This window comes from Heterodontus francisci, chromosome 17 (assembly GCF_036365525.1).
Source record: "Heterodontus francisci isolate sHetFra1 chromosome 17, sHetFra1.hap1, whole genome shotgun sequence".
In the NCBI taxonomy this organism is placed as follows: Eukaryota; Metazoa; Chordata; class Chondrichthyes; order Heterodontiformes; family Heterodontidae; genus Heterodontus; species Heterodontus francisci.
Window position 1 is genome coordinate 6,160,164 of NC_090387.1, and position 21,481 is coordinate 6,181,644.

General features: G+C 45.5%; 1 protein-coding gene and 1 non-coding gene across 2 annotated transcripts in view; both read right to left on the reverse strand.

The window, feature by feature from the left end:
- The window catches only part of pdcd2l (programmed cell death 2-like), a 32,414-nt gene extending 12,762 nt beyond the window's left edge, over positions 1-19,652 (reverse strand). The window contains exons 1-5 of the mRNA XM_068049859.1: positions 19,492-19,652; positions 18,391-18,554; positions 13,644-13,704; positions 8,971-9,329; positions 4,152-4,265 (exon numbers count right to left, since the gene is read on the reverse strand). Of these exons, the coding sequence (XP_067905960.1) occupies positions 4,152-4,265; positions 8,971-9,329; positions 13,644-13,704; positions 18,391-18,554; positions 19,492-19,605 (812 nt within the window). The 5' untranslated portion in view covers positions 19,606-19,652. The remainder of the gene's footprint in view (positions 1-4,151; positions 4,266-8,970; positions 9,330-13,643; positions 13,705-18,390; positions 18,555-19,491) is intronic.
- On the reverse strand, positions 19,202-19,274 carry trnar-acg (transfer RNA arginine (anticodon ACG)). The gene has a single exon. It is a non-coding gene; the product is annotated as a tRNA-Arg (tRNA).
- Positions 19,653-21,481: the final 1,829 nt, after the last annotated feature.

The following is a 21,481-nucleotide window of genomic DNA, read 5'->3' on the forward strand; positions in this document are numbered from 1 at the left end:
AATGACTTGATCTTGGAACACAGAGCAGAATTTCAAAATTTGCCGATGTCACCAAACTTGGAGGAGTGGCAAACAGTAAGGATGAAATGAGCCATGTGCAACAGAACATAGATAGGCTCGCAGAATGGGCAGATAGAATTTAATGCTGACAAATGGGAGGTGATGCATTTTGGCAGAAGGAATAGGGAGAGGCAATATATACTTAATAGCACAGTTCTAAAGAGAGTGCAGGAACAGAGGGACCTGGGGTGTATGTGCATCGATCTTTGAAGGTGGCAGGACATATTGAGGGAGTGGTTAGTAAAGCATATGGGATCTTGGGCTTCATTAGTAGAGACATTGAGCACAAGAGCAGGGAAGTTATGCTGAACCTTTATAAAGCTCTGGTTCGGCCCCAACCATAGTATTGTGTCCCGTTCTGGTCACCACACTTCAGGAAGGATGTGAGGGTCCTTGAGAGGGTGCAGAGGAGATTTACCAGAATGGTTCCAGAGATGGAGGATTTTAGTTACAAGGTTAGGTTGGAAAAGCTGGGTTTGTTCTCCCTGGAGCAAAGGAGATTGAAGGAGATTTAATAGAAGTGTACAAGATTATGACAGGCTTAAATAAATTAGACAAGGAAAAACTGTTTCCATTAACGAATGGTACAAGGACTAGGGAACACAGAGTGGAGATTTTGGGAAAGAGATGCAGGGGGAATATGAAGAAGAACCTTTTTACACCGCGGGTGCTAACGACCTGGAACTCACTGCCCTTAAGGGTTTGGAACTGGAGACGATTAATGATTTCAGAAGGAAGTTGGATGGGTTCTTGAAGGAAATAAACTTGCGGGGCATAATGACAACAGAATCTCAGTAACTCAGAACTACGACAACTGAGATTTATATGTCGGAAAACACCCCAGGGCACTTCACAGGAGCAGTTATCAAACAAAATTTGACACCAAGCCACATAAAAAGCTAATAGGATCAGTGGTCAAAATCTTGGTCATGCAGGTCGGTTTTAAGGAGCCTTTTGAAGAAGAGAAAGGCAGAGAGGTTTAGGGAGGGAGTTCCAGAGCTTTGGGCCTCAGCAGCTGAAGGCACGGCTGCCAATGGTCGAGCGATGCAAATCAGGGATTCTCAAAAGGCCAGAATTAGAGCTGCGCACAGATTTTGGGGGTCTGGGGGAGGCGTGGTTTTAGGGTTGAAGGGGATTAGAGAGATAGGGAGGGGCGAGGCCATGGAGGGATTTGACAACAGGAATGGAGAATGTTAATATCGAGGTGTTGCTGGATTGGGCATCAGAACAGGTCAGGAACACAGGGGGTAATAGGTGAACAGGACTCGATGCGACTTAGGACATGTGGCAACAGAGTTTCTGATGAGCTCAAATTGACCGCGGGTGACAAATGGGAGGCCGGGCAGGAGAAGAATAGTCGACTTTGAAGGAAGAAAAACATTGAGGGTTTCAGCAGGAGGGAAGGTTTCAGCTTACAGCAGTTCAAAAGGCACAGCTTCCTCACAGCTGCCAGCGGTTCTCCCACAGCTTTTGTTTTTGAAATTTAGAACACATCGATCAGTACAATTCAGGATGCTATCCTTTGTTAGCCCTGGCTCAGAGGGTAAAACTTTAATTTCTGAGTCGAGAAGGTTGTAGGTTCAAGTCCTATTTCAGAGAAAGGAGCACAAAAATCTAGGCTGGCACTCCCAGTGCAGTACTGAGGGAGTGCTGCACTGTCGGAGGGTCAGTACTGAGGGGGCGCCGCACTGTTGGAGGTTCAGTACTGAGGGAGTTCTGCACTGTCGGAGGGTCAGTACTGAAGGGAGTGCTGCACTGTCGGAGGGTCAGTACTGAGGGAGTGCCGCACTGTCGGAGGGTCAGTACTGAGGGAGTGCCGCACTGTCGGAGGGTCAGTACTGAGGGAGTGCCGCACTGTCGGAGGGTCAGTACTGAGGGAGTGCCGCACTGTCGGAGGGTCAGTACTGAGGGAGTGCCGCACTGTCGGAGGGTCAGTACTGAGGGAGTGCTGCACTGTCGGAGGGTCAGTACTGAGGGAGTACTGCACTGTCGGAGGGTCAGTAGTGAGGGAGTGCTGCACTGTCGGAGGGTCAGTACTGAGGGAGTCCTGCACTGTCGGAGGGTCAGTACCGAGGGAGTGCTGCACTGTCGGAGGGTCAGTACTGAGGGAGTGCCGCACTGTCGGACGGTCAGTACTGAGGGGGCGCCGCACTGTTGGAGGTTCAATACTGAGGGAGTTCTGCACTGTCGGAGGGTCAGTACTGAGGGAGTGCTGCACTGTCGGAGGGTCAGTACTGAGGGAGTGCCGCACTGTTGGAGGTTCAGTACTGAGGGAGTTCTGCACTGTCGGAGGGTCAGTACTGAGGGAGTGCTGCACTGTCGGAGGGTCAGTACTGAGGGAGTGCTGCACTGTCGGAGGGTCAGTACTGAGGGAGTGCTGCACTGTCGGAGGGTCAGTACTGAGGGAGTACCACACTGTCGGAGGGTCAGTACTGAGGGGGCGCCGCACTGTTGGAGGTTCAGTACTGAGGGAGTTCTGCACTGTCGGAGGGTCAGTACTGAGGGGGCGCCGCACTGTCGGAGGGTCAGTACTGAGGGAGTGCTGCACTGTCGGAGGGTCAGTACTGAGGGAGTGCTGCACTGTCGGAGGGTCAGTACTGAGGGGGCGCCGCACTGTCGGAGGGTCAGTACTGAGGGAGTGCCGCAATGTCAGAAGGTCAGTACTGAGGGAGTGCTGCACTGTCGGAGGGTCAGTACTGAGGAGGCGCCGCACTGTCGGAGGGTCAGTACTGAGGGAGTGCCGCACTGTCGGAGGGTCAGTACTGAGGGAGTGCTGCACTGTCGGAGGGTCAGTACTGAGGGAGTGCTGCACTGTCGGATGGTCAGTACTGAAGGGAGTGCTGCACTGTCGGAGGGTCAGTACTGAGGGGGCGCCGCACTGTCGGAGGGTCAGTACTGAGGGAGTGCTGCACTGTCGGAGGGTCAGTACTGAGGGAGTGCCGCACTGTCGGAGGGTCAGTACTGAGGGAGTGCCGCACTGTCGGAGGGTCAGTACTGAGGGAGTGCCGCACTGTCGGAGGGTCAGTACTGAGGGAGCGCCGCACTGTCAGAGGGGCTCCTCTTTTGGATGAGATTTAAAACCAGGGCCCCATCTGCCCTCTCAGGTGGATTTAAAGGGAAACATGGCCACTTTTATGAAAAGAGCAGGAGAATTCTCCCCAGTGTCCTGATCAATATTTATTCCCCCAACCACAATCACATAAAAAAAAGATCTGGTCATAATCACTGTTCGTGGGAGCTTGCTGTGCGCACATCGGGTGCTGCATTTCCTACATTACAACAGTGACTACACTTCTAAAAGTACTTGATTGGCTGTGAAGCACTTTGGGAAATCCTGAGGTTGTGAAAGGCGCTATAGAAATGCAAGTTCTTTCTTTCTAATTCTAGTTTGTACCTTGTCAGAGTCTTTGAGCTGTAAGTACTTGGGTAAAGCATTATCTCCGCTGATGATAGTGGCTGTAGATTGAGGGAATGTGTTAAAAGTGTCACACAGGATGTCTATCACATAAAATTCTTTGGCACTGGGATATATGATCTTTCCTTATGGTGCATTGATGCCAATCTATATTATATTAAAAATCTTATTACATTGTGCACTTTTGCCTATGAAACTTCACTCTGTGCTGTTACATTTCTGACACATGTTTGTGTCAATTCTTTCCAATATAAATGCCTGTCACGTTTACAATGGAAATGATGTATGTAAACAGGTCACGTTGTAGTGACACCCTCCCATCATTGGTGGCACTGTAGCCCCTCAGCTTTGTGCCTCCCGTCATCTCAGTTTATCCTGCACTCCTACGTGCCAAATAACTCCGTCTTTCTGCATCCCAAATTTCCATCACTTTTGCTATTTTACCACAAATATTGTCAAATCAAAGTATTATCTAAAATTAAAGGGTGGAATATTTGATTCTGTTACTGCCTTTTGATCAAAAGATCTCTTGCCCTCTAACCTTGACCCGACAATCTTTGTGTTGTATCCCCAGTGCTACAGGTGATTAACTAAAGCTCTAAATAAATCCAGTTGGGATTGTCCAGTTTTTACCCTCCCTGTTTCTGGCTCCAATATAGTTAACTGTGACACGTACCTTAAAATCTGTTGAGGACAGCTGGCAATCTGTTTCATGAATTTGACAAAGGTTCTGTCTCCATGTCGGGCTTTACCCTTCTCATAAGTTTCTGCTCCTCCATTGTCTTCACAGCTGAGAGGGGAGGAAATATATTACATGGGTTTTAATCATTAGCCTAAGTACCGGGGACCAAAGTTCTCCCCCTCCTGCAGGGTGTGGTTCCCAGGGTGTCAGTCACCCTTTTGTACCATATCCAGCAGGACATTCTTCATGTGTGAGCCCCGTACAGTATAGATCAGGTCTTCAAATACAGCAGAAAGCACAGCCAAACCCAATCTTGTCCTCACCCGATACAGGAACAGGAGGCCATTCAGCCCCTCGAGCCTGATCCATCCGCCATTCAATCAGATCATGATTGATCTTTGCCTTAACTCCATTTTCCTGCATTTGCTCCATACCCCTCAATCCCATACCCAAATAAAAATCTATTGATCTCACCTTGAAATTTTCAATTGACCCTTAGCATCCCCAGCCTTTTGGAGGAGAGAATTCCAGAATTTCCCCGCCCGTTTAGGAGGAGCATTTCCTGACATCACTCCTGAATAGCCCGGCTGTAACTTTAAGGTTATGTCCCCTCTTCCTTGATATCTCCCAGAGGAAATAGTTAGTTCCTCTCTATTTATCAAATCCTTTCTATCATTTTAAACACCTCAATTTTCTAAACTCAATGGAAAGAAGCCATGTCTATGCAAACTGTCCTCAGTGTTTAACCCATTTTAGCTCTGGTATTATCCTGATGAATCTGTGCTGCACTCCCTCAAAGACCCATCGATCCTCGCTGTGGTTCGGTGCCCAGAACTGAACCCAATTACTCCAGGTGAGGGTTTACTAAAGCTCTGTACAGCTGAAGCATCACTTTCTGCCATAACAGTCCCCTCGACACCCACATCAACACAACAGGATTGTGATCAGGAGTGGGAACCATAGCCACTTGTCCAGGTAGTAATAGAATCTCTCCAACTAATCAGCTCACAGCACAGACTGGGGACGGAGCCTGGGATCTTGCTGTTCTGAGTGGATCACCTCTGCACCTGCATTCACTGCCGAAAGGACATAATATTTACTCCATACGAACCTCCTCCCACCTCTCTTCATCGAACCTCATCAACATCTCCTTCTATTCCTTTCCCCCTCATGTGTTTATCCAGCTTCCCCTTAAATGCATCTATACTATTCACCTCAACCACTCCCTGAGGTAGCGAGTTCCCACATTCTCACCACTCTCTGGATAAAGTGGTTTCTCCTGAATTCCCGATTGGATTTGTCTGTGATTATCTTATATTTATGGTCCCTCGTTCGAGTCTCCCTCACAAGTGGAAACATCTCTATGTCTACCCAATCAAACCCCTTTGTAACTTTAAAGACCTCTGTTAGGTCACCCTTGTTGTATGATTGCCTTTAAGAGTGATGTCCCTTTAAGATCTTAATATGCTATTGACTAATTACTAGGATTCAGTCATGTGACTACAAGCCAGAGTCACTCTGCAACTGTAACACCTAGAGGAAGGTCTATAGATAGTTTGCTCTGTACTGTATATAATAGTTTCACTTTAATAAACTTATTTGAGATCTTCAACCAACTGGACTCCACACATCTCATTTACGTGACAACATAAAGACCACAGGTCAAACAGCTTTGAAAACGACCATTCCGACAACCACTGGAGAGAAAATTCAAAAGAAATACAGGCCCAAAAAGTGGAAAGAAGAAAGAAGCTACCTCTAGCTGTAGAAGACAGAGTTCAGAACAACAGGCTGCAAGTAAATTGGGTGAGTCATTGCGCCGACGGTCAAGGGATACTGGTTTTAAGAAAACAAGCTTTGAAGTGTTTAAAAGATTTTTTTTTTTTTACAGAGTCTTTGGAAAAAATCAAACGGGGGAGACCCGACTCCTCTCCCAGACTGATCACGTTCAGTGCCATTACAGGAGGCATTTGATTGCAAAAAGTGCAACAAAACCCCAATCACTGCAAAGCCTCGTCCACGCAGCCAAAGTTTTAAAAAATATTAAATCACTCAAGTGCGAAGAAGAGCATCCATTCACGCAGCCACAGCTATAAAAATACCATTAAACCACTCGAGCGTGAACATAAGCAAACGCTAGCAAAAAAAAGTAATTGAATGGTCCATTAAACAGCTGTGTAAATAGACAAGCTTAAGTGCTGCAAGCAAGATAAACACAGAGCACTGTCAAACACCTACTCCTCTCAATCCAAGCAGCCAGTCTAAACAACAGAGTTTCTTAAAGGGAAAACAGTGCAGAGTCATAGAATAAGTCTTAAAGCAAATTATAAGCAAAAGAACAACAAAAATATGGACACCAAATTTCCTAGCATGAACTGGAAGGCCACGGAAATCCTATCTGAGTTCCAACTTTTCAAACAAAGAATGCAGTTAGGCTTCACAGACCAAGTGATTGCAGAACCAGAAAAACAGGCTGTAAAAATACTAATAGCAGTTGGAAAAGAGGGATTACACAGAATCAATACGTCTGGATTATCTGATGAGGACTAGAAAGATTCCACAAAGATATGGAAAGTGCTGAAATATCAATTCCAATTAAGAGTGAATTTTAGAATTCACCACCTGGAATTGATGTCCTACAGGCAACAGCCACAGAAATCAATAGATCTGTTCATCAGCAGATGCTGTAGTAAGGGCAATGATGCTACTTCTCAGAAACTGAGCTGTCCACCAAATAATGGAGCTGGTGATTGTATCAACACCCAGTGAAGTGTTTCAGAAAGACCTCGTCGGGAAAAAGAAAGGTCACAGCATTGATGCACTGCTGGAAGATGGCAGGAAATATAAAGCCATTGTAGCTGGACACTAAGTACAGCCGACAGTATCGGCACGATAACCAGGTTGAAAAGAGCAAGCTGTGTGGTAAGTGTGGTTTGTCCCGCTCACCTCGAACTTGTCCTGCAATTCAAGATCTGTGCAAGGCGTGCGGTGCAAAAGGACACTGGGCCCACCAATGCACGAAATCTGGCTCCAAAGATGCAGCCAGAAGTCACAGCAGGACACAAACAAACAGAAGACAGGCGCAGCAACAGGGCAACAGCAGCAAGGAGGAATCCAGAGACCGGTGTAAACGCAAGCCAATACACGCAGTCCACAGTAAAACAGACCTGAGACAGGACACAGAGAGAAGTTATTCTCAGCCAGAAGATGAGCAGGCGTTTCACATTGTGAACCTGACACATTGTGTTGATGAAGTCAAACAACTGGAAGCTTTCACTACCGTCAATATCACGTGCCCAAAGAAAGCTAGCAGACACACACTCTGGATTAAGATTGACACTGGAGCTAGTGCAAATATCCTACCAGTCCGAATCCTGAAGGATATGTACCGGAGTCATGGGAAATCAATGATACAACTGACAACTGCAAAGCTATCTGCATGCAGCGGGTCACCCTTCCCTTGCAGTGACATATTAACAATGCAATTCCGCTATGGCAAGTCGGCATGGAAACCATAAATATTCTACACGAGCGGAGCAGCAGTGGCAGGACTACCAGCGTGTAAGGACCTCAACATTGTGACTATCAACGAGGTCACCAAGGTACCAATTAAAGCAGAGGAGACCAAAGGTACCCGCATTGAGTCACAGTTCCTCCAGGATCTCAGTGGTTCTGGTTTAGAGAGTATCAGCCTCTTCCCAGAGACGTCACACCAAGAGAATGAAGATCCAAATTCAGATGGTGAAAATTCCTCGTCAATGGGCTGTGCTCCCTCACACTCCAGCGACTCAGAAGAAGAGATTGACGTCGTCACTACTGAGAAGCAAAGGCTGGCAGTGGGGAGCATTGCCAAGGACAAATCTCCGAGAACCGGAACCTGTCCGCAGACTCTGGCCAGCATCAAACGGTGCAGTCTGAAAACCCAGCAACAACACTATTAAGTCGCGCCTTCACTTCTGCTCTCCAGAGAACCACCAGCACCAAAACAGAGCCAGAATGGACAGGTACCTCCATGAGGCCAGGTCCTCCTCCTACAACAAGTCCTCCACCTCGAGCCTAAGACCTTCAGATGTGGAGGATGAGGAGAGGCGAAGGACACACAATGTCCTGAAGTGGCAGAGGAGGAATAAGTTGAAGCATTGTCTGTTGGCTCTTCGAGATGAGGTGCCGGAAATCTCCAAGAAGGCCTCGAAAGTGGTCATCTTGAGAAAAGCAACAAAGTATGTTAGCAGACTGAAGGAGGAGAAACAGAAACTGAATGTAGAGAGCGAGAAAATTCAGAAAGATCTGCAACAGCTGTTTCCCTGAGCAACAGTTGTCAAACCACCAAAATGATATGTGGCCTCTTAAGCTTCTGCATGTGCAAATTTCATAATCTCTATGCCTGTGTCATTAATTTTGATATCTAATTTTATGTATTTTTACTTTTAGCATACGAAACTTATCTTTGGAAAGAAAGGGGATGTTGTATGATTGCATTTAAGAGCGATGTCCCTTTAAGATCTTAGTATGCTAATGAGCTAAGTACCAGGATGTAGTCATGTGACTACAAACCAGAGTCACTCAGCAACTGTAACATCTAGAGAAAGGTTCTGTAAATAGTTTGCTCTGTTTTGTATATAATAGTTTAGCTGTTAATAAACCTGTGAGAGATCATCAATCAACTGGATTCCACACATCTCATTTATGTTGCATCAGACAACATAAAGAACTCATTACAACCCCTCAGCCTTCTCTTGTCTAGAGGGAAGGGCCCCAGCCTCTTCATCCTTTCCTGATGGTTTATAAACTCAGTGAAACCATTTTCTCTCACCTGTTCAGCTGTTCAACATTGACTCCTTCTCTCCTCTGGTACTCGTGTAGCAGTTTCCGCTCGTGGCTGAACCCAATTTCCAGTGAGTAATCCTCCTCTTCCATCACACTGATATAAAAAGGCTGGAAGACTGGCACAGGAGTTTGTATAAGCAGCCCCTTCCCCTCAGGCTTCTCCAGTAGATTGAGGCCCTCGAGCCTCGTTGCCTGGTCTCCGATCTCTGTGTCTGATATGGTGGGCGGGGGCTTGACTGCCCCGAGACTCAGTAACCCCTCAGCGCTGTGTCCAGGAGAATCATCCACCCCCCAGTTATCTGCCTCGTCGCACCAGTCCTTCGTTGTCACAGCAACCACGTCTTTCTTTAAAAAACAAATTGTCTACAATTATCTTATTACATCAACAATTCCACCCAACAGGGAGGAAGGTGGGGTAAAGGGGTAATTAGCACCACCCACCCCCCCCCCCCCCCCCGTCCCCTACACACTCATCATAATCAATAAAGTAAATCTCTATCCAGTTTTGGATGTTCAGACTTAGAGAGGAAGGGAGGGAATGGGAAATGAGAGAGGAACATAGAGATGGGGGACAGAGAGTGAGGAGGAGGGAGAGTGGGGCCTCAGTTTAACATCTCATCTGAAATATGGCACTTCCGACAGTGCAGCACTCCCTCAGTATGGACCTTTCGCCAGTGCAGCACTCCCTCAGTACAGACCCTCCGCCAGTGCAGCACTCCCTCAGTACTGGCACTCTGACAGTGTGGCTCCCTCAGTACTAGTCATAGAGTTCTACAGCACAGAAACAGGCCCTTCGGCCCAATGCATCAGCGCCGACCATCAAGCACCCATCCAATCTAATCCCATTTTCCCGCACTTGGCCCGTAGCTTTGTATGCCATGGTGTTTCATCTAAATACTTCTTAAATGTTGTGAGGGTTCCTGCCTCCATCACCCCTTCAGACAGTGTGCTCCAGATTCCAACCACCCTCTGGGTGAAAAGGTTTTTCCTCAAATCCCCTCTAAACCTTCTGCTCCTTACCTTAAATCTATGCCCCCTGGTTATTGACCCCTCCGCTAACGGAAAAAGTTTCTTCCTATCTATCTTATCAATGCCCCTCATAATTTTGTATACCTCAATCAGGTCCCCCCTCAGCCTTCTCTGCTCCAAGGAAAACAACCCCAGCCTATCTAGTCTGTCTTCATAGCTGAAATGCTCCAGCCCAGGCAATATCCTGGTGAATCTCCTCTGCACCCTCTCCAGTGCAATCACATCCTTCCTATAGTGTGGTGACCAGAACTGTACACAGTACTCCAGCTGTGGCCTAACCAGTGTTTTATACAGCTCCATCATAACCTCTCTGCTCTTATATTCTATGCCTCGGCTAATAAAGGCAAGTATCCCATATGCCTTCCTAACCACCTTATCTACCTGCGCTGCTGCCTTCAGTGATCTATGGACAAGTACACCAAGGTCGCTCTGACCCTCTGTACTTCCTAGGGTCCTACCATCCATTGTATATTCCCTTGCCTTGTTAGTCCTCCCAAAGTGCATCACCTCACAATTCTCAGGATTAAATTCCATTTGCCAATGCTCCGCCCATCTTACCAGTTCATCTATATCGTCCTGTAATCTAAGGCTTTCCTCCTCACTATTTACAACTCCACCAATTTTCGTGTCATCTGTGAACTTACTGATCATACCTCCTATATTCACGTCTAAATCATTAATGTACACTACAAACAGCAAGGGTCCCAGCACCGATCCCTGTGGTACACCACTGGTCACAGGCTTCCACTCACAAAAACAACCCTCGACCATCACCCTCTGCCTCCTGCCACTAAGCCAATTTTGGATCCAATTTGCCAAATTGCCCTGGATCCCATGGGTTCTTACCTTCTTAACCAATCTCCCATGTGGGACCTTATCAAAAGCCTTACTGAAGTCCATGTAGACTACATCAACTGCTTTACCCTCATCTACACATCTAGTCACCTACTCAAAAAATTCAATCAAATTAGTTAGACACAATCTCCCCCTGACAAAGCCATGCTGACCATCCTTGATTAATCCCTGTATCTCCAAGTGGAGATTAATCCTATCTCTCAGAATTTTTTTCCAATAATTTCCCTACCACTGATGTTAGACTCACCGGCCTGTAATTACCTGGTTTATCCCTGTTACCCTTCTTGAATAATGGTACCACATTCGCTGTCCTCCAGTCCTCTGGTATCTCTTCTGTGGCCAGAGAGGATTTGAAAGTTTGTGTCAGAGCCCCTGCTATCTCCTCCCTTGCCTCACATAACAGCCTGGGATACATCTCATCTTGGCCTGGGGATTTATCCACCTTTCAGCCCGTTAAAACAGCTAATACTTCCTCCCTTTCAATGCTAATTTGTTCAAGTATATCACAATCCCCCTCCCTGATCTCTACACCTACATCATCCCTCTCCATAGTGAACACAGATGACAAGTAATTATTCAAAACCTCACCTATGTCCTCCAGCTCCACACACAGATTGCCACTTTGGGCCCTACTCTTTCCCTGGTTATCCTCCTGCCCTTAATATACTTATAAAACGCCTTGGGATTTTCCTTTATCTTGCCCGGCAGTGTTTTTTCATGCCCCCTCTTCGCTCTCCTAATTACTTTTTTTAAGTACACCCCTACACTTCCTATACTCCTCTCGTGCCTCTGCTGTTTTCAGTGCTCTGAATCTGCCAAAAGCCTCCTTTTTTTTTCCTTATCCAATCCTCTATATCCCTTGACATCCAGGGTTCCCTGGACCTGTTGGTCCTACCCTTCACCGTTACAGGAACATGTTGGACCTGAATTCTCACTATTTCCTTTCTGAATGACTCCCACTGGTCTGATGTAGACTTTCCTACAAGTAGCTGCTCCCACTCCACTTCGGCCAGATCCTGTTTTATCATATTGAAATCTGTCTTCCCCCAATGTGGTACTTATATTTCCAGTCCCTTTATATCCTTTTCCATAACTACCTTAAATCTTAGAGTTATGGTCACTATCCCCGAAATGCTCCCCCACTGACACTTCTACTTGTCCGGCTTCATTCCCTAGGATTAAGTCCAGTACCGCTCCTCCTCTTCTCGGACTCTCTATGTGCTGGCTCAAAAAGCTCTCCTGAATGCACTTGAAGAATTCCACCCCCTTTAAGCTTTTTGCACTAACACTATCCCCTCTAATATAGGGGAAGTTGAAATCCCCTACTATTATTACCCTATTATTTTTACACCTCTCTGAAATTTGCCTGCATATCTGCTCCTCTATCTCTCCCTGACTGTTTTGATGCCTGTAGTACACTCCCAGCCAAGTGATAGCCCCCTTTTTGTTTTTAAGTTCTACCCATATGGCCTCATGAGAGGAACCTTCTAAGCTATCATCCCTCCTTACTGCAGTAATTGACTCCTGAATCAGCAGTACGGCACTGGGAATGTCTGCCTAGATTTTGTGCTCAAGTACAAAACTGGCTGAGTGACAGGAAACAGAGGGTGGTTGTGAACGGTTGTTTTTCGGACCGGTGGAAGGTATAGCGTGGGATTTCCCAGGGGTCTGTACCAGGACGCCCGCTTTTCTTGACATATATTGATGATCTAGACTTGGGTGTACAGGGCACAATTTCAAAATTTGCAGATGACACAAAACTTGGAAGTATTGTGAACTGTGAGGAGGATAGAGATAAACTTCAAGAGGACACAGGCTGGTGGAATGAACAGACAAGTGGCAGATGAAAGTTAATGCAGACAAGTATGAAGTGATTTATTTTGGTAGGAAGAATAAGGAGAGGCAAGTTAAAAAAAAGGTTCAATTCTAAAGCGGGTGCAGGGGCAGAGGGACCTGGGGGTATGTGTGTACAAATCAATGAAGTTGACTGGGTAGGTTGAGAAAGTGGATAATAAAGCACTTGAGATCCTGTACTTTATAAATAGGGTCAAAGAGTACAAAAGCAAGGAAGTTACGATAAACCTGTGGTTCGAACTCAACTGGAATATTGCGTCCAATTCTGGGCACCACGCTTTAGAAAGAATGTGAAGGCATTAGAGAGGGTGCAGGAAAGATTTACAAGAATGGTTCCAGGGATGAGGAATTTCAGTTGATGACTGGAGAAACTGGGACTGTTCTCCTTGGAGAAGAGAATTAAGAGGAGATTTGATCGAGGTGTTCAAAATGATGAGGGGTCTGGACAGAGTAGATAAAGAGAAACTTCCCAATGGCCGACAGATCCAAAACCAGAGGACACTGGTTTAAGATGATTGACAAAAGAAGAAACAGCAACATGAGGAAAAGCTTCGAAACACAGTGTGTGGTTGGGATCTGGAATCCCCTGCCTGGGAGTGCGGTGGAGGCAGATTCAACTGAGGCCTTTAACAGAGAATTGGACAATTATCGGAAGAGAAAAAAATTGACAGGGCTACGGGGAAAAGCCCACGGGTGGGACCAGTTGAGTCGCTCTTGCAGGGAGCTGGAACAGTCGCGATGGGCCGAATGGCCTCCTTCTGTGCTGTAGACAGTTTATGATTCTATAAATGTCTCTGGTGTCTCCGTCCTGGGATTTGAATCCACAACCTTCTGACATGGCTGACAGTAAAGATGGACGGTTGTGGGGTGGGGGGAAATGGGGAGCGGGTACAGAGATAAGATTTGTCCACAGACTCTTACCTCTGCTGTTGCTTCCTGTTTGTGCTTCGTCTCCTGGCACTGTGAGCGTAAAACCTTCCAGCTGTGGGACAAATGGTGAGACAGTTAACACTCTGAGCTGCAAACAGACGTCCCCAACCCCAACATCGACCGTGCCACCCTGCTGTTCCGCTATCAAACACAGCCCCAGTGATCAGCAGGGCCTGGTTACTCTCGCACTGTTTCCTGGTGCCCCATCGTCTCCAAGTCAACAGGGCTCTGGAAGGTGGGGGAGATGCGGAGAGTAGTGGAGACCTGCAATACTCACTCATCCCTTCTGCCTCCTCTCCAATGTACAGAAACTCACTGGATGTAGAACAGGATTAAGAGAGAAAGTCAAACACCTGGATTGCAAAATAAGTGAGGGGGGAGCAGAGGATGTGAAAGGAGAAAAAAATAAACAGAAAATGAGATGAAACACCGCAGAATTGGAGGACAAAGAGAGACGGAGCGGAACACCACTGTTAACCACCTCCCATCTACCAACCTTTGCTTCCTGTCACTCAGCTAATTTTGTATCCTTATCAGCATTTTCCCTATGATTCCATGAGCTCCTATCTTTTTAATAAACCTCCTGTGTGGCACTTTGTCGAATTCCTTCTGAAAATTCATGTAAACAACATCTACTGCGTTACCTTGATCAACTTTCTGTTACCTCATCAACGAATTCAATCAACGGTTAAACAACATGATAACAAATCACTGCTGGCTCTCCTTGATTAACCCTTGCCTTTCCAAATGAAAGTTTATTTTATTCCTGATGTTTTCCAATGACATTCCCACTACTAATCTTCAGCTGACTGACCTGTCGTTTACTGGTATATCCCTCTCTCCTTCCTTAAACAGTGGTATAACATTAGCAACCCTCCAGTTTGCCAGCTCTACTCTTCTATCCTATAAAGACTGAACATAAGAAATAGGAGCAGCAGTAGGCCATTCGGCCCCTCAAACCTGCCCTGCCATTCAATAAGATCATGGCTGATCTGCCCCAGACCTCAACTCCTGTTTCATGCCAGCTCCTCATAGCCCTCAACTCCCTGAAAGATTATGACTAATGTTTCTGTTATTCCTCTCTTAGCGTCTTTCAGGATCCTAGGATGCACTCTATCTGGACCAGGAAAAGTATTAACTTGCAGTAATGCTATTCTTTTTAGTATGTCTTCTTTATCGGTTACTATCCTGTCCATAACTTTCCTCTTCTCTTAGTGGAACCTTCACATCATCCACTTCCTTTGTGAAGACAGATGCAAAATACTCATTTAATACTTGAGCCATTGTCCTCTGCTTCAACACGAAGATTGCTCTTTGAGTCCTTAACTTCCCCAAATTTTTCCCTAACAAACCACTTACACTTTATATGTTAAGAAAATGTTTTAGGGTTGAATTTAATGTTCCCTGCTAATCTTTTCTCATAACTTCTATTTGCCTCCTGTATTAACCTTTTCAACTCCCTTCTGTGCTTTCTATAATCTCCCTGGTTATTAACTGAATCTCACATCTGACACTTGATATAAGCCTCCTTTTTCTGTTTTATTTTATCTTTTACTTCCTTTGTCATCAGGGGTGCATTAGCTTTCGATGCTTCTCCTTTTCCCTTCAATAGAATATGCCTAGTTTGTAGGTGAACACTCTCTTCTGAATGTCCTCCAATGCTCTGTTACTGATTTACTCTGCAGTCACCTTTTCCAATCTCCCTGTGTTAACTCACTTCTTTAAATCACTGAATTTCACTCTTCCTCACTTGATATTTTCTGGTCTTTTTCCATAATTACTTTAAAGCAAATTTTCTCGTGGTCACTGTTACTTAGATGATCTTATCACTGTAACACACTCCATTTTCTTTGCTTCCTTCGTTGTTGAACTGGAGACATAATGATCGAGAAAGTTCTCTTGTCCGCATCAGAAATTCATCTCCTTCCCTACCTCTAGCATTGTGCTTTTCCCAGTCCGTATTCAGATAATTAAAGTCTCCTAATCGTACTACTCTATTTTTGTTACACCCCTTTGAAATTTGCTGACAAATTTACTCATCCATCTCATTCTCACTGTTCGGAACTCTAAAATTCCCTACAATATAACAGCTCTGCCTCTGTTCACCGAATCAAGCCAAGTAGCTTCAGTCCTAGAACTATCTTATATTGCCTTTTTATGGAATGTCATCCGTAATCAATACTGCCACACCTACTCCTCTTTTTCCTTCTCTTAATTCCTGAATGATTGGTAACCAAGAACACCTATTCCTGGCCTTTTTTTGAGCCATGTCTCTGTTAATGCAACCATGTCATAATCCTCTAAGAACATAGGAAATAGGAGCAAGAGTAGGCCATTCAGCCCCTCGAGGCTGTTGTGCCATTCAACAAGATCATGGCTGATCTTCTACCTCAATGTCATTTTTTCACACTATCCCCATATCCCTTGGTGCCTTAAATATTTAGAAATCTATCAATCTCTGCCTTGAACATACTCAATGACTGAGCCTCCACCATCCCCTGGGGTAGAGAATTCCAAAGATTCTCCACACTCTGAGTGAAGAAATTTCTCCTCATCTCAGTCTTAAATGGTCTACCTCATCATTCTGAGATTGTGTCCCCTGGTTCTAGACACCCCAGCCAGTGGAAACATCCTTCCTGCATCCACCCTGTCACACCCTATCAGAATTTTGTATGTTTCAATGAGTTCACCTCTCATTCTTCTAAACCCTAGAGAATACAGGTCCAGTTTCCTCAATCTTTCCTCATAGGACAATTCCACCATCCCAAGGATCAGTTTGGTGAACTTCCATTGCACTCCCTCAATGGCAAGTATATCCTTCTTTAGATAAGGCGACCAAAATTGTACACAATACTCCAGGTGCGGTCTCACCAAGGCTTTATACAATTGCAGCAAGACTTCTTTACTCCTGTACTCAAATCCCCTTGCAATAAAGGCCAACATACCATTTGCCTTCCTAAATGTTTGCTGCACCTGCATACTAGCTTTTAGTGACTCATGAACAAAGACACCCAGGTCCCTTTGGGACATCAACACTTCCCAACCTCTCACCATTTAAGAAATATTCTGCATTTCTGTTTTTCCTATCAAAGTGGATAAATTCACACTTATTCACATTATATTGCATCTGCCATACCTTGTACACTCACTTAGCCTGTCTAAATTCCCTTGAAGCCTCTTTGCATCCCCCCTCACAACTCACATTCCCAACGAGTTTTGTGTCATCAGCAAACTTGGAAATATTACATTTGGACATGTTGTCAAAGCTTTTAGTCTTGCACTCATCAGGACATCCGCAAGAATACCAATGTAAGGGAAAACGACGACTTTATACTATATGAGATGACAGTGCTGATTGGTTGGCAAGTGAACTCTAATTGGTAGAGATGTTTCCTTGGAGAATGTATCAGTTTACGGTGACTGACAATCAACTGCCAAGCTTTGTTTGAAATTTAAACCAGACAGCTTGACTCTGATTACCCTGAGGAATGAACCACTGAATGACTGTCACTTATTTTGTTCAGCTGAAACAGGTGCAGTGTGTGTACATGTTCTTTCTGTCTGCAAAGAACAGGACCCTGTGTATTAATAGATGTAGCTTCCAGTACGCGCAAATGCGCCACACTGCGAGCCCGACTGACAATCTTAAATTGGTTGTCAGCGTAATTCTTAGCACACTGAGGATAATTTAGCAAATGTTGACCAATTGCAGAATCACATCTAATGTTTTGAGTTTTGCAAGCACGGGCTGGTTGGGTACGGCCTGTACCTTGCCCGTTGCAAACTGCTAAAATTTGTAGATGATATGTTTGTTGTATTTGAATCCGCAGCTGCATGCAATACTTTCCTTACACGTCTTAATGGGCTCCATCCTGCGTTTTTTGGGATATTTCTAATTTTACTGCTATTTATACCTCTCTCTCCTCTGATCTCATTTCTGCTCCTCTCTGCTAATTTGTCATCTCCCTCCCCCTACCAAATTCAACAGACAGAGACACACAGAAAAAGAAAGACAGACAGGGAAAGAGAGAGACAGAGAGAGACAGCCTTAGTAAAGCCACAGTGTGCTGTTATAGAAGCAGTGAAGAACTTGCAGAAAAGATTTGCAAAGATGCTACCAGAACAGAGAGGTTATCACTATCAGGAAAGACTGAACAGGCTGGGGCTCTTTTCTAGAAAAGCGAAGGCTGATGGGGTTTGATGGGGTAGACATAGAGAAGATGTTTCCACTTGTGGGGGAGACCGAAACTAGAAGTCAGGATAAACCTTTTTACCCAGAGACTGGTGAGAATGTGGAACTTGCTACCATAGGGAGCAGTTAAGGTGAATAGTATAGATACATTTAAAGGGAAGCTGGATAAACACGAGGAAGAAAGAAGTAGAATATGCTAATAGGATGTGATGAAGGAGACTCGTGTGGAGCATAGAGTTATACAGCACAGAAACAGGCCCTTCGGCCCACCGTGTCCGTGCCGGCCATCAAGCCTATCTATTCTAATCCCATTTTCCAGCACTTGGCCCGTAGCCTTGCATGCTATGGCATTTCAAGTGCTCATCTAAATACTTACCGTGCTCTACATTACCACTATTGTTTGGGGCCGGATGAATTTTACAGCGCAGGAACAGGCCGATGTAAAACTTACAAATTTTTCTAAAGAACAAATTAAATGCACTGTTCCTGAATTCTCACTTTCTCAAGTTGCTGCAAGCTTTTAGCAATGGGTTGGGGACAACCTACCTGTCAGATTTCCCCCAGCATTCTCGTCTGAGACAAGCCAACACATTGATAGTTCGGTGATAGGATGAACCTTCCAGGGGACAGTACACTTGAACCAGGTGAATCAGGAGGTCACTGCAATGTGTGCAGTGAGGGTACTGCATGGTAATGCCAGGGACACAATCCTGTGAGAGAAACAGATCATAACACAGTAAGAGTCGACAGCTCCTAACTGGAGAGTTATAGGAACATTGGAGTTCATTCAGCCCCTCAATTTGGTTCCATTATTCAACTGGATCATGGCTGATCATGGCTGTAGCCGAAGTGAAATCATCCAAAAAGCACAGTGTCAGGTCCCACATGTACACTGACGACACCCAGCTCTACCCCACCACATCTCTCAACACCTCCACGGTCTCTGATTTGTCACACTGCTTGTCTGATAATTAATGAAGTGTAGTCATGTTGATGTGTAGGCAGCCAATTTATGCACATCAAGATCCCAAGTTGCTGTTTGTGGGAGCTGGCCATGCAAATTGGCTGCTGCCTTTCCTACATTTACAACAGTCTCTCCAAAAGTATTTAATTGGCTGTGAAGCACTTTGGGCCATCCTGTGGTCGTGAAAGGCGCTATATAAATGTAAATATTTTCCCAGAATGATCCTGGAGGGTTGTCAAGCCTCAGTGGGAAGCTGTGTGGAGGTGGGAGTTTGCAGTGGTTCCTCCGTGATGAAATATTACAAGTTAATTTTTTTAAGGATTTATTTTCCCCTATGTTCCACTGATAAAAGTAAATTTTCTGGCTCAATGAAACTAAGTACCCAAAAATTTTCGAGCCAGCCAGGAGTCGAACCTGGAATCTTCTGATCCGTAGTCAGACGCGTTATCCATTGCGCCACTGGCCCGTTACATCGACACCCCGGCAGCTGAGATGAAGAGCATGCGTGACACAGCCAACCCCGGCCCCATTCATGAATGAGACCCGCTCACGTGCTTTGCAACATTGTGTCAGCCGAATGGATACTCAGCGTTCTAAGGTGGAAGGGAGCATGCGCACAGCAGTCCGTCTCCCTACAGCGCTGTCCGTTCCCTCCCCGGGTCCCTCCGCCCGCTGTCTCTCACCGGAGTCGCTCCCACTTTGTTGGTGTCCCAAGCGCAATGGCCCCTTTCTTCGATAGCGGCGTCTCGAATCCCCAGTAACACAGGCCGGGGTCCCGGGCCGGTCGCGGAACTCATGCCGGGCCCTGGTGCTCGGGGAAAGGGCGGATGCGAGAGGAACAAATGCAAAGTAACTGGGGGTTCGAATCGCGTCCAATCAGCTTGTGGTTTATATCTTGCGATACTCTTTTTTTGCACTTTTTAAAATAATTTATTTTGTGCAGTGATTATCTGCATGATTTTGTATTTAAAGAAATAAATGTTGTGCAAAAAATAAGTGTGCGTTTATCTTTAGAATTTTGTATGCAAACTGGAACTCCTGCAAGCTATTGCACAATTTTCATCGCCACCATTTCACACAAACTGATTTGTGTCTGAAAGCACCTCCCAGCCAATGAACTGTAATTAGCCTTGATACACAGAACTATGTGATCCCCGGGGTTCCGTTCCTGCGGTTTTCTTACTCTGCAAAAACTATACAAATTAATAATTGATTGACATTGCACTAAATGCAGGACAGCACCCAAACCATGTGAATTAGGAGGAGTAGGCCATTCGGCCCCTCGAACCTGCTCCGCCATTCAATAAGATCATGGCTGATCTAATAAAGGGTGGGAGGAACTTACAACTATTGTGGAGGTGTAAACCGAGCGATTTGTGAACTGTCTGCCCATTATAAAACCCACCTGGTCTTCAATGAAAAGGACAATTGAGCAATGTGTATAATGGGCAGTTGATCCAATACTGCCCGTTTTAGGTCCCTGCTGAAGATGGTTTGACTAGTGGGTGGGTAATTACTGACTAGGGACGGGTTGGTGTTACGGGCAGAGATGAGAGAACAAAAACCCCAGATCTCTTCCCTTTACTGTCGGTAATCCTTTTTATTCATTCATGGGATATGGGTGTCACTGGCTAGGCCAGCATTTATTGCCCATCCCTAATTGCCCCTGAGAAGGTGGTGAGCTGCCTTCTTGAACTGCTGCAGTCCATGTGGGGTAGGTACACCCACATTGCTGTTAGGAAGGGAGTTCCAGGATTTTGACCCAGCGATAGGGAAGGAATGGCGATATAGTTCCAAGTCAGGATAGTGTGTATCTGCTGTGTATTGTCGTAGTGTAGCTACACGAATGGTGGCTACGGAAGTCTCAAAGTCTTCATAGGGCTAAAGAATAACTCACTTATATACATAGTTTTGTGAAAGGGAAATCGTGTTTAACCAATTTATTGGAGTTCTTTGAAGAAGTAACATGTGCTATGGATAAAGGGTGGATGTACTGTACTTAGATTTCCAGAAGGCATCTGATAAGGTGCCCCATCAAAGGTTGTTGTGGAAAATAAAAGTTCATGGTGTAGGGGGTAACGTATTGGCATGGATAGAAGATTGGTTGGCTAACAGGAAACAGAATTAGAACATTACAGCACAGTACAGGCCCTTCGGCCCTCGATGTTGCGCCGACCTGTGAAACCATCTGACCTACACTATTCCATTTTCATCCATATGTCTAGCCAATGACCTCTTAAATGCCCTTAAAGTTGGCGAGTCTACTACTGTTGCAGGCAGGGCGTTCCACGCCCCTACTACTCTCTGTGTAAAGAAACTACCTCTGACATCTGTCCTATATCTATCACCCCTCAACTTAAAGCTATGTCCCCTCGTGTTTGCCATCACCATCCGAGGAAAAAGACTCTCACTATCCACCCTATCTAACCCTCTGATTATCTTATATGTCTCTATTAAGTCTCCTCCTCCTTCTCTCCAACGAAAACAACCTCAAGTCCCTCAGCCTTTCCTCGTAAGACCTTCCCTCCATACCAGGCAACATCCTAGTAAATCTCCTCTGCACTTGCATTGAAATAGCGCCTTCCACAATCACCAGACATCCCAAAGTGCTTTACAGCCACTGAAATACTTTTGAAGTGTAGGCTCTGTTGTAATGTAGGAAATGCAGCTGCT